This window comes from Vigna unguiculata, chromosome 11 (genome assembly GCF_037176805.1).
Source record: "Vigna unguiculata cultivar grain cowpea cultivar isolate G323 ecotype 2 chromosome 11, ASM3717680v1, whole genome shotgun sequence".
Classification (NCBI taxonomy): domain Eukaryota; kingdom Viridiplantae; phylum Streptophyta; class Magnoliopsida; order Fabales; family Fabaceae; genus Vigna; species Vigna unguiculata.
Genome location: NC_140802.1, coordinates 43671828 through 43684974, shown reverse-complemented (window position 1 = coordinate 43684974; position 13147 = coordinate 43671828). Strand labels below are relative to the sequence as shown.

Sequence of the window (13147 nt, the reverse complement as noted above, 5' to 3'; positions counted from 1 at the left end):
AGACGATATATTTGCGGGTAAAATCTACATGTATATTTTATCTTTCTTGAAGTAAATAAATTTACCACAGGTGACAAAATTTGGTCTCTAGTTATGTAATATATCTTTATACTTCAACTCGAGATTTAAATTTGATTTTCTTAAAAACGTTATAATTTACTATACTTCTATAATTTACTATACTATCTATCCCATTAGTTTATTTTGTTTTATCAAATTTACATAATTTTTCTTTTTCCTCTTCACAGAAATGATCCTAGTTTTTGTTTATTTACTATTTTCTTACTTATTTTATTTCCTCTAATTTGGTGGGATCCACATAACATTAACGAAATTTAGCAATTAATTGCAGTGGGATGAGAAAAGATGGAAGTGTTGGTGGTTGATAGCACTGTTTGATAACCATATCGTGTCCAACAGGAGAGTGTATTGTATCCTGCTTCGCACACACAGCACGCAGTAGTGGAGAATCCAATAAGCACTCATCGAAGGGTTAAATTGATGACGTGTCAAGAAAGGAAAGTGAGAGGATAGCGTAAAAGAGTGGGGAGAAGCACAGGGAAAGAAAACCGTTGGCCTCAACTTCACCAAAGTCCACGTGTCTCCATGGAGCAGAGCAGCCACGACCATAGTCGCAAGTGAGTTAGTGAGTGCGCGAAAAAGGCAAAACGAAGATAAAAATATTAAAAAAAAAAAAAAAACAGAAACACAGAACCACAGTCAACGTTTGTATCTGGTGTTTGCATTAAACCCAATTGCACAGTTTTCTCTTTCACTCTATTTTCAACAACTAAAACCCTATTCTTCTCTTCTTCTTCTTCCATTTTCATCACCATCACCATGATGTCTCCTTCTCAGCCACCCCATTGGGCCCCATCTCCGTCTCCGTCTGCATCTCCGACCCCAACGCCGACACCAATACTAAACAAATCATTCCTACCACCGCCGTCCAACACGCCGGCGGTTGACTTCAGCCCTCCCTTGATAGCAATGGTCGTAGTCGTCGCCGCCGCCTTTCTCGTCGTAACCTACTCTCGTCTCATCGCGCGACACCTCAGGCCGCCTATCCACCGCCTCCTACACCGCTTCCGGCGGCGGCGATTCCCCCCGTCCTCCGTTGGCGACCTCGAGTCCTTACCCTACGAGTCTCCCTTTGACGGCCCGCGCGTGTTCTCTCCCTACGGCTTAGACGAAACGGTGATTAAAACGATACCGTTTTCGCTTTACACAGCTAAATACGACGCTCGTTTCGAAGAGTCTCGCAACGACTGCGCCGTTTGCTTGCTGGAATTCGAAGACGAAGACTACGTGAGAACGCTTCCGGTTTGTTCACACACGTTCCACGTGGACTGCATCGACGCGTGGCTTCGCTCGCACGCTAACTGCCCTCTCTGCCGCGCAGGAGTCCTCTGCGCCGATTCGCCTTTCACTCCGATGATGGCCGCAAGAATCCGACCGAGCCTCGACGACGACACAATTCTTCACCGCATCAGCCTGGACCCTCTCATCGATCCCCCACCGCCCGTGGCAATATCCGCCGTCCCGGAGATAACACCCTGCATCGACGAGCAATCTCCGAGGAGGAACCACAACCACGCGAACGTCAGCTCAGAGGATTGTTTTAGGGATTTTCTGCTGAAGAGATCATATTCGTTTGGGTTTGAACGGAGTGTCGCGTCGGAGAGGATGGTGATGGAAGCCACCACTGCCTCGCCGTGGCGATACCGCAGAGGGAGTAATAGTTTCTGGAGCAAGAGGCCTTCACCGTTTGGGTCTTTGGGGAAACCAAGGGTGTTTTCATTTCGGTATTACAGAGGGATGAAATCACCGTTCTTCCGGCGGAGGGGATTCTTCCCGCTGTCGGAGTCCAGCGTGAGGTACGGCGGCGGCGGGAGCTCGTCGCGGCGCAGCAAGTCGATTGCAAGCCCAATGTTTCTTCGGTCGTCGGGTCTGGCAGCGGCGGCGTTCTCGTCGAGCCGGCTGAGATGCGGGGATCCCGAGGCGCTTCTGTCGCCGGAGAGATTTAACCGGAGGTGAGATTGATGCAAGGAAGGTAAAAAAGAAAGATTGAAGCTTTCCTCGAGAAGTGAGAATGGGCGGCAAGAGGACACGTGGCGGCGGTTGATTGGTAGATGGGGTTGAGGTTTGATCGGAGATGGGTGGAGAGTGGCGGTGTGGGTCAGGTCAAGGAGGAATTTAATGGAGGTGGTGGCATGCGGTTTAATTTAATGAGACGGTCTGGCAATTTGTAGAGAGTCATTAATGGATGGTAGGAAGAGCATTAAATGGGAGAGAGAAGAGAGAAGAGAGAAGTAAGAGATTTCATGGTGATAAGGGAGAAGAAGAAAGAAGAAAGAGTGGTTTTCTCTCTCCCTATATTTATATATCTATTATTCTCTGTAAGTATGCTCAGACTGTGGTGTGTGGTGTGTGGAAGCTCATAAATGAGCAATGAGCAGAGGATTGGATAGAAGGTTGTGTTTTGATTCTTGAACCGACCGAAGAGAAGAGGGTTTTGGCAAATGCTTGTTCATGCAGTTTCTTTATGGCAGCACCGACTGAAGCCACCCATGTGAATGGATTGAAGATGCAAAACACACATTAATATGAGTTATGGTGCGACCTAGGTCACTCTGTATAGGTTTATGCCCACAGACGCAAGGCATTTATTGTGGCATTGGGTATGCTGACAAGCAACATTGGTTGATTCGTTTTAGTGCGTGACACTCTGCTGTGAATTCTTTCATCGTCAGATAATTAATGCCATTTATAACATTTTGAATTTGGAATCTTTTGTGATCAATGCTCTTTCAACTTTTTTATTTTTCAACTCACCTTTTTCCATAAACAAATACCCTGCTCCTATCTTCCTCTAAATATTTGTCTTTCTACCAAAACAACAAACACTTTTTACTACCCTTCTAATATGTAAATCATGTGATGGATAGATAACATTGAAAATCGATAAATCATGTGCAATTTCATATTTGCTGTAAATTTCTCTGTCTGTCTTCATCCAATTCATTTCGATGAATCCATTCTTTTCTTCTTTCGACAAAACAGATCTAAAGACATACCTTTGGTATTTTGGCAACCAAACCAACACTGGTAGTAGCATTCTTTTTGGTGTCTTTTTTTCCTTTGACCCATAATCAGCAATAGTTGTTAACCTGTGTAGCTATCATCATGCACAGACAACACAGTTACTGTTAACTTCACAATCTGTCTTGAAGCCCAAACCAACTCTTCTGAGCTCATACTGTACAATCCGGCCCAGTAGATTTCAAGTTGGTCCAATCACTCACAGCATACGTGGCCACGAAAAGGATGTGTAATTCATCTGAGACATGCATTCACACCAAGTTAAGAGCTTATATTATCAGAATTCTGTAAGTGGTCACATGCACTATTAATGTTGCAGATAACATTAAAGCTAGCGCAAAAAGTTAGGTGTGGATTTTATTTTTTATCTCTCTCAATCCTGTGTAAGATTTTAAGTATATGATATGATTGATTGTTACTAAAAGTAAAAGAAATTAATTCTTCTGTATAATTTAGACCAACTAATAACTTGAACGCTCAAATATTCAAATATTTTACTGTCTCAGGCTAATCTGCATTAACGTGTTTTTAGTATGAGCAAAGATGTTTGTTGTGGTATATAGTATTGGAAAGTTTGACAATTGACATAGATGTTGGATAAAGGGTCCACATCATGTGCTTGGCAATAATGAATACTATGAAGTTAAATGCATAGGTTTTAGATTTCAAGAAAATGCATGCATTCCTATCCAATGTACGTGAAGGTAGGCCAGTGTGCACTTTCTCACAAGGCCAAACTCAGAGACAAATATATCTTCTGAGTATTGAAAATTAAGGTTATTAGCGAAATTGTCATGGTGGAGAATACAAGAAACGAAAACGTGGAAATGGAAAATACTGGGAAAAGATATAAAAGAAAAAAATAGAGTTTGACTTCGATATTTTTCTACAAGGTGGCATGGCTATTGGTGTTGGGTTCATTTTTCTACAGGAAATTAAAGACGAACGATGATGGGTCCCGAGACAGTGCTGAGCAGTGGGTATATGACACTTTCATTACTTTAATTCGTTCATATTTGTTTGATGATGGTGGTGCATGTTTACGACCAAAACAGAGAAAAATATTATACCTATTAACTCAGTCTTTGCAAATAATAAATGTCCACATATTGTTGTTCATAAAGTATTAATGGTAAAGAATGGAAGTATATGGGGATTTTAAGTAGTGATTAAACTATAAAAAGTATTAGTAGTTACTTATAAATTGAGTAAAAAAATAGTTATTATTATTGTTTTATAACACAGTTTTTCTATAATTTATTATTAGACATATTTTAATAATCATTAAAAGTTGTTATTTAATATTTTAATTTTCGTATATGTAAGAGAGTTATTAATATTTTTAAAATATAAATTAAAATTCTATCCTGTTATTTTCATTTTTAATCATGTTTTTCAATATTAATCTAGTGAAGAAAATCCTGCAGTAAAAAACATTGAAAAATTATGACTTAACTATTTTTGTAAAATAATCATCATCACCTATTCGAAGTAAGGACGTAATAAGAATGCTCCTGTTCATTCAATTTGAGTCTTTTGGAGTTTATTTTTGCAACTTCAATATAAGAATTAACTAATGCTAATTAGATTTGGATCAATTTGAATTAAGTATGATATCTATATATATAAAGAAAAAAGTTTACAGATATAGATTAACTTCTACTAATTTTCCACTAATATTCCTTTTAAAATTGGTAAACTAATTAAAGTTATAATATTTTAAGAAAAGTATAATTAAATGCAGCAGGTTAAAATATAATATTCAATAATAAGAAAAGCATGATTTTCGAACAAATCTTCAATTATTTTGTTTCTAAGTACCATTTCAAGTTTAACCAGAGTTACTCAGTTATTGTAAAGTTTACAAATTGATCGAAACCCTAAATTTAGAGAAAGTTACAAAATTTTCATGTAACTTTCTCATACATAGTATGCACAAAGTATCAATACTGTGTGTTTTTTTAGCAACTTCTCTTAATCAGTAACTCAACAACCACTAACAGTGTTACGTAATTATGTTAAAAACGCTGCATCAAAATTGGTTTTCTTGACAAAAACTGGTAGCAGAAGAAAATTGTGAAGTTAAAAGAGAGATAAAGGAAAGGCATGATCTTTGCACCAAACTTTGACGGCCAAAAATAAATGCAGAAGAAAACACTAAGTGCTGCAATGTTGGAATTTATTGCTTCAGCCTTCAGCTCAACTAACTCTTTTAAGGCCATGATGTGTTGTTAAATTCATCAACCATTTTCTCAGACCATTTTCTTCAGAGGCTTTTGGAGAAGAAAACAGCACCATTTTTTAGGAAGCATTTGTGTGGTAATGGCTGAGGTGTACACTGTGAAGGTAGAGGAGGCAAGGTTGGAAAGTGATGGAAAACCTTCAGCAGGTCCTGTCTACAGGTGCATCTATGCCAGAGATGGTTTGATGGAAGTGCCTTCTCATTTTGAATCTCCATGGGACTTCTTCAGGTCACTTTCACTTTCTTTTTCAACTTTTCGTTTGTATGAGCAAAAGGGTTTTCAGAAGTTGCAAAATTTATGCATAAAGTTTGTGTTTTGATGAAAATTATTGACTCCAAGATTCAGGGCATGTTAACAAAAAAAACAAGTTAAAAAGCTTTTTTTTCAAAAATGGCCCATGCAGGTCTCGAACCTGCGACCTTCGCGTTATTAGCACGACGCTCTAACCAGCTGAGCTAATAGGCCAGTTGAGAAATTGTGTTTACTTTACTATATTGAATCATAGTTACAAAATAGTGTACACTCTGCTGGGGATTTTCACAAGTGGTAGTGAGTTGTATCTGTGGTGGGGTTTGAGGATTCATTCTTAGTTTCGATGGATTCGTGTGCAGGGACACGACCAAGAGGTGCCCCAACAACCCTATGCTGGGTCGGCGTCAAAAAACGGATTTCAAGGTACCGACTTTAATGTGGTTTTGTTTCTTCTATCATTTTCTGGCAATTTCAGTCTAGTCTTAAGTTGGCACATGCCAACTTTTTGTAGCATAGCTCCTTGAGTGTTATTTATATTGAAAATAGTTAAATGCCTGATAGGTAACACAACATCGATGTTCTTCTGAGTATAAATAGAATTGTAGTTTGCATAATTAAAAATTCTATTCAATATTAATGCATATTGATGAGATAAAACTCAAACTAGTACTAAATTGAAGGTTCTTTTTTTTCTGTGTCCTGGGAGCTAAATTGATGATTTACATATTAGTAAAAGACACCTAAATTTTTTGAAGCATAGCTTAATACCCAATAGATTAAAAAGAAAATTATTGCATTGGGTCAATTATGCAATTATTGAACTGATTTTGCAGGCTGGTCCCTATGAATGGATGACATATCAGGAGGCTTATCATGCTGCCATTCGAATTGGTTCAGCCATGAAGGGCCTTGGTGTCAATCCTGTAATCAATCTTGCTCTTTTTAAGATACTATGTATGGAGAAAAATATATTTGCAATTAATCTAACTCAGTGCTTTTATTCCACAAGGGTGACCGTTGTGGCATATATGGGTCTAACTGCCCTGAATGGATACTTGCAATGGAGGTATGACACTGAATTTTAGGAGAAATTGCATTTAAGCAGTTAGTTTATTATATTAATCACAACCAGGAACAAAACTAAAATGAGTTAATTATTTTATTCATGAGAAATGCTAAAAACACATTTTTTCCTGTTAGAGTGGATAATATTTAGGGGTGTACGGAAATTCATTCAACTATAAAGAGTGAGTTTGGAAAGCATGTTCTGCTAGCATTAGTCTCTCATTCCTAGCTATAATTTGGCAACCAAAAAGTTCAGTGACCTTGTTTGTATTATTGTTCTTCACTTAACATCGCAAGAGTTGATACATTTTTACCATATTCTATGATTATTCCAATGGGACTCGAGTGGCTTGATTCAAATTTGCTGTTTGCAGGCTTGCAATAGCTACGCAGTAACATATGTTCCATTATATGACACACTGGGTTTGTGTTTTGTTCCTTTTTCAAATCATTCTCAATGTGTTTGCTTTTATTTGTTCAAACAAAAGGAAGAACTCAAGAGTTTGTCATGTTTTTTTGCGCTCATGTTATCGTCCAGCTAGAATGTATCTTGAAATTTACATCTAACAGGTCCCAATGCTGTGGAGTTTATCATAAACCATGCTGAAGTCTCGATAGCATTTGTACAAGATAGCAAGATTCCTTCTGTAAGTTCCATCATATTCTTGGTGCACACATCTTCTATTATTTCCTTGGATGAAATTTTATTTTAGTCAGATGCACACACCTTCAACATGTAAGTGTTTCAGTTGATGATCAACTAGTTTCCTAACAAATTGTATGATGAGAAAGTAGTTTGCAGTTTTTAAAATGAGTTATATAAATTTATTTCTAATATTTCTCTCAGTCACTTGCTTAAAGCAGTAGTAATCAGATATTCAATTCTAAGCTGACAGAATGTTGTACATCCTGCTAGTCCTTTTAACATTGCTATTTATTGCAGTTCTTGTAATATTTTAAGTTATACATTAAAGCAATGTCCTTTTCCACAGGTTTTATCATGCCTTGGCCGCTGTTCAAATCTTAAAAGTAAGTCAATTGTGTCTATCTTGTCCCTGTCACTGTTAGTTTAAGGTTTTTCCATCTTTTAATAAGCCTCTTTAATTTACTGGTGTAGCTATTGTGAGTTTTGGTAATGTTTTAACTGCACAAAAGAAGGAAGCTGAGGAGCTTGGCGTATCTTGCTTCTCGTGGGAAGAATTTCTTCAGTTGGTAAGAACCTGAGGAACCCGATTCTTAATTTCATGTTGATGTTTATAGTTAAGAGCAATAACCATTTTAATTGAGTAATGGGAGAAATATATTTTAATATTTAATAGTGTATCTTCATTTCTTTCAGGGAGATCTGGATTTTGACATGCCACTGAAAAAGAAGACTGACATATGCACAATCATGTACACAAGTGGAACAACAGGTGAACCCAAAGGAGTCATCATTAAGAATGAGGCTTTCATGGCTCAAGTGTTGTCCATTGACCAAATGCTTGAATTAACTGACAAAGCGGTATGAAAATAACTTTTTTCACTGGTGCCACCCCCACCCTTTCAGAAAAACTTTTATTAGTTGCCATTTTTGTTTTCTGTTTATTTGTTTACAATTGAGTGAGAAAAGTAATAGTGATGATAGTTTTCAGGTTTTATTTGCTATTTATTTAGTTTGTTCACTCTTAATTTGTCATTGAGGTCCTTATCATTAGAGCTAGTAGAAAACATGTGAACCATATCCTTTTCCATGAATTGGAAAAATGCATGGCCATACTTAATGTCTGTTCTTGAGTTGTGCTAGAGAAAGTAAAGTTCATGTAATGTTTTAGTCATATTCCAGTATAAGCTCATGAATGATGAGGAAACACACTTGTTTATCCTATTTGTGTATTGATATGTGCTCACAAGACAGATGTATTATGTATTATTGATAGGGAACAGAGGACGATGTGTACTTCTCTTTCCTTCCTCTTGCTCATGTATATGACCAGATAATGGAGACCTATTGGGTTTATAAGGGTTCTTCAATTGGATTTTGGCAAGGCGTAAGTTTTGAATTCAGTTCCTTTAATTAAGTTCTAGCTCATTGAATCTCTAATGTTGTCTCACTGAATGTATTTTTTCATGTCAAATTTTGCAGGATGTCAGGTTCTTAATGGAAGATGTTCAGGTGCTGAAACCAACTATATTTTGCGGTGTCCCTAGAATTTATGACCGTGTTTATGCTAGTAAGACTATAATCTTCTTGTACTATTGCTCTAATCTTAGTGTGGGATATAATGTTCTAAGTACTGAATTTAAGCTCTGTGTGCTCTTGTAATTACCATCTACAATGTCCATTAATTACTGACTATAAACTTTGCACTTGAAGGTATCAAAAGCAAAATTTCATCTGCAGGAGTACTGCGAAGTTCATTGTTTCAATATGCATATAGCTAGTATGTACTCCAATCATACCCACCCCTTTAAACTTCTACTCTTCTATCATAATTCAAACTAATACAGATTCTACTGACAGCAAGTTGGGATATATGGAGAAGGGTCTTCCCCAAGACAAAGCAGCACCTTTGTTTGATAAGCTTGTGTTTGATAAGGTATTTCAATTTCTTCTGTGACTCTTGTTCAGAAAGTCATTTGAAAATTGAAATATATTGGTTTTATCGTAGATAAAACTAGCATTAGGTGGACGAGTTCGTCTTCTGTTATCGGGAGCTGCTCCTTTGGCCAGGCACGTGGAGGAGTTTTTGAGGGTCACGTTTGGAGCTACTATGCTGCAAGGATATGGTATTTGAATCTTTTTGCTAAAACATACTGGTGGATTACTTTATGCCATTTTAATGACAACTGTTAAATACAATATTTTAAGAAATTGTTCAGCTATGTTAATCTGTTGAACAATTTTGGCATGTTTTTACTCTTTTGGTTCTTAAATGCATTCTATAGAAGTGGTCACATGTTAATCCTAATCAATCTGTTTATTTGTGTGTATGTCATTGAATTATGCCATGTTTATTATCATTTTGATGTGACAGGTCTTACTGAAAGTTGTGGTGGATGTCTCACTGCAATAAGTAATGTGTTTTCCATGATGGGAACAATTGGAGTCCCTACAACAACCATTGAGGCCAGGCTTGAATCTGTGCCAGAGATGGGATATGATGCACTCTCCACTGAAGCCCGTGGAGAAATTTGCCTGAGAGGGAATACCTTGTTCTCTGGTTACCACAAGCGTCAAGATCTTACTGAAGAAGTTCTGGTTGATGGTTGGTTTCATACAGGTAATTGCTCATGTTTTGGTGGATTAAACATTGGTTTAAAATGTCAATGAAGAGTTCCTTTTTTCCAACCTTCTTAGGATTCTCTTTCTCCTTCTTTGTTTTTTTTTTCCTTGCATAGTGATTGTAGTTGCTAATTTCCTCTAAATGCTGTTTGTTTTGTAATATTTGGAAAACCATTACAGGTGACATTGGAGAATGGCAGCCAAATGGAGCCATGAAAATTATTGACAGAAAAAAGAATATCTTCAAGTTGTCTCAAGGAGAATATGTAGCTGTGGAGAATATTGAAAACAAGTATTTACAGTGCCCCCTTATAACATCGGTATGCTTCTGCTTCAATGATGAAACATTCAGTAAATTTAGAGCTACATGAACTGTGTTGGATGCCTAGTTTTGATGGGAAAGTGGACACTTACAAATACCTCAATTCTCAAATATATGTGTAATTCTTTTTATTCTACATGCAGATTTGGGTCTATGGAAACAGTTTTGAATCTTTTTTGGTGGCAGTGGTGGTCCCTGAAAGTAAAGCCCTTGAGGATTGGGCAGTGAAGAATAATTATACAGATGATTTTAAATCTTTATATGAAAATCCAAAGGCAAGAAAATACATTTTGGATGAGCTCAACAGCACTGGTCAGAAACACCAAGTATGTGCATAGAAAACCTAATAGTCATTCACTTCAATTTTTTTCCCTTTGATCTCAGTGTTGTTTTGCACTAAAACAGGACTAATAGGAGAATGCCTAATAATACTATATTTTGATGTTGCTGGTTAAATTTGACGTTGTTGATATTCTCTCAGCTTAGAGGATTTGAAATGCTAAAAGCAGTTCACCTTGAACCAATTCCCTTTGACATGGAGAGAGATCTGATAACTCCAACATTCAAGTTGAAGAGACCGCAATTGCTCAAGCACTACAAGGTTTGTTTCATGTTCTGTGATCAATATTACTTGTTTCCTTAACTTCTTGAATCAGTAGTATGGTTCATGGTTTTCCAAAATGTGCACCACTTTTGGCTAAATAAAATCTCACTCTTTGGCAACATCAATTACAGGATTGTATTGATCAACTATACAAGGAAGCAAAGGCATAGACGACACCGTCCATATATATATATGCAATTATGATGATTCGGACAGTTTTCATATAAACCATTTGATATTTTTTTTACACTTTGGTTCATTCATCAGTGAAGTGAATAGCTGCAAACAAAACCTTGTATTAGTAACAACTAAGCATATCCACTATTATCCATTCATTCTTAAGAAGATTACATATCAACTTTTGTTCATTGATTCACTATTTATATTAGTGTTTTGTTCTCGGCTAATACTTCCCTGCACCCTTTCCCAACACCCTATCATCCCGGAATTCATTTTCCGGAACACATTAAACCAAATTTGGAATTTTTTTTTCAGTAGATAAATGTTACAATTCTTAAGTAATAAAATGGAAAGTTCATATTAATTCCAAGAGATTCGCGTTGTTTAAAAACTCATGATTATTTACTAATTTAAGCAAAAAATTGAATGATAAAATCAATATTGAATGTTCAGAAAATAAAAAATCTAAAAAGCAATTAAATTGGTGAAAAATCTTATGTGTTAAAGACTTTATTGAGTTGAATTTCGTGCATTAAATTAATATGAAAATACTAACAATATATTGTTAAGTCTTGACTCTTGATTCACACACCATTGTATAACAAATCCTAATGTTTTAGACCTTTTATTATTAAAAGTTTGTATTAAACCTTAACTTCAATTGTTAAAAATGACCAATGAACCAATGATGAATTTAAGATTGAGAATAAAACACAGAAACATGGAAAAGAAATATATTGAATAGCATAAATTATAAAGAGTTAAGATATATTACATTCAACCTTATCTTCTATTGATTTCAAAAATTTTAAGAATTAATTTTTACCTCTCTCGAGCCTTCTATTTATAGATTGTCTGAATGCATAATTTGCTAGGCAAATGGATCTCTTTTAGTTGGACGAGTTAAACTGTCTCTTTTGGTGAATGGGTCGAATTTGATTTGGATCTAAAATTTGTACTTGATTTTGTAATTGGAATAATCACTTTGTGAATAACTGATGTTGTTGATATTTTATCTATCCTGGTTAATAATTTTCTTAAATCTTTATGATTTTCACTTATATGCAAAATAATAACTAAATATTTATCTTTTTCAAAATTATTAAATAAAACTTTATTTATTTAAAAAGATAATAATAAAAATATATATCAATAAGAAATAAAAATAAACATAATAAAAACTGACTGTCAATTATCAATAATCACCCCAATTCTATTATGGAAATAATTTTCCGAAAGCTTTTGATCGGTTGCAACAAGAAATTTGACAGGGTGTAAGGAAGTCGTTGCCTTTGTTCTCTCGTGTAGTCTATAGAATGTATCCATTAGATTATATGTGATTAGGGTAATGCTGGATCTGCGCTATTTTCATTCCTCTCTTAACCTCTTGTTAACAATGCGTTGATTATTCGTGGCAGAATTTACACTTTTGAAGTTTGACAAAGTTAAAAATAGTATGTTTAAACGACTATAAAAACTCCAACATAAAAAGTTGCAGCTACTTAGGTCCCATACTTGGCATCACACTCCTGCAAGTTCAGAAAAACTTCTAGTACTATGATCTCCAGATGCTTCAAAAATGAAAAAATAGTTGCCATACCCGTGTTGTATACTCCTTTGAGTACTTCCATATACGTACACCAACAATATGATTATTTTCTTTAAATTTTTATTTATTTTTCAGATACTTATAGGGTATTTTAAAATAGTTCAAGGCACGTAAATGCATTCTGAAAGTATATAATTTATAGGTACCTAAACCTGACATCGACTAATATGGGACGTTGGGTGTAGTATTTAAGTGTTTGATTCTCTCTCTTTAGTAGCTAATTTTTAGGATGAATTTCTCAAATGTTTGAGAACTCATCAGTATTCAATTCATCTTTCTTTTAATTTTTTTTAAGGAAATGACTTGGACATTCCCAAAAAAGAAAAATGTTGTGTTGCTGTGTTTATCGTATTCGTGTCTTACTAAGTGCATGGAGGTTCATATCTCTAGTGTCTGGACATTGTTAATTCATTTGGCATTTTTTGTTTACATGTTCATAGGGAATTCTGTTATAGTTTCTAGTGCTGCATTTTCTGGAAACAAAATGGTGTAATAATGCAGAGCA

The 13147-nt window shown here is 35.8% G+C and overlaps 2 protein-coding genes and 1 non-coding gene across 5 annotated transcripts; 2 read left to right on the top strand and 1 right to left on the bottom strand.

Moving 5' to 3' along the window:
* The first annotated feature begins 715 nt into the window (after window positions 1-715).
* On the top strand, window positions 716-2834 carry LOC114168373 (RING/U-box superfamily protein). Its single transcript, XM_028053159.2, has one exon. It carries the CDS (start codon window positions 841-843, stop codon window positions 2035-2037), a length of 1197 nt encoding a protein of 398 aa, XP_027908960.1. The 5' UTR covers window positions 716-840; the 3' UTR covers window positions 2038-2834.
* Window positions 2835-5203: 2369 nt separating this feature from the next.
* Window positions 5204-11260, top strand: LOC114168391 (putative CoA ligase CCL6). Of its 3 annotated transcripts, XM_028053184.2 has the most exons (19): window positions 5212-5573; window positions 5957-6020; window positions 6431-6520; window positions 6607-6663; window positions 7037-7085; window positions 7233-7309; window positions 7655-7691; window positions 7780-7874; window positions 8002-8166; window positions 8582-8692; window positions 8788-8875; window positions 9019-9085; window positions 9166-9241; window positions 9314-9431; window positions 9680-9925; window positions 10108-10247; window positions 10393-10575; window positions 10731-10850; window positions 10985-11260. In XM_028053184.2, exons 1-19 carry the CDS (start codon window positions 5425-5427, stop codon window positions 11021-11023), a joined length of 1971 nt encoding a protein of 656 aa, XP_027908985.1. In that variant the 5' UTR covers window positions 5212-5424; the 3' UTR covers window positions 11024-11260. The 3 variants fall into 3 exon arrangements, with proteins under 3 accessions (XP_085525532.1, XP_027908985.1, XP_027908986.1); XM_085669406.1 differs by lacking the exon at window positions 10985-11260 and having other exon boundaries at window positions 5204-5573; window positions 10655-10777; XM_028053185.1 differs by lacking the exons at window positions 5212-5573; window positions 7037-7085 and having other exon boundaries at window positions 5951-6020.
* Window positions 5737-5810, bottom strand: TRNAI-AAU (transfer RNA isoleucine (anticodon AAU)). The gene has a single exon. It is a non-coding gene; the product is annotated as a tRNA-Ile (tRNA).
* Window positions 11261-13147: the final 1887 nt, after the last annotated feature.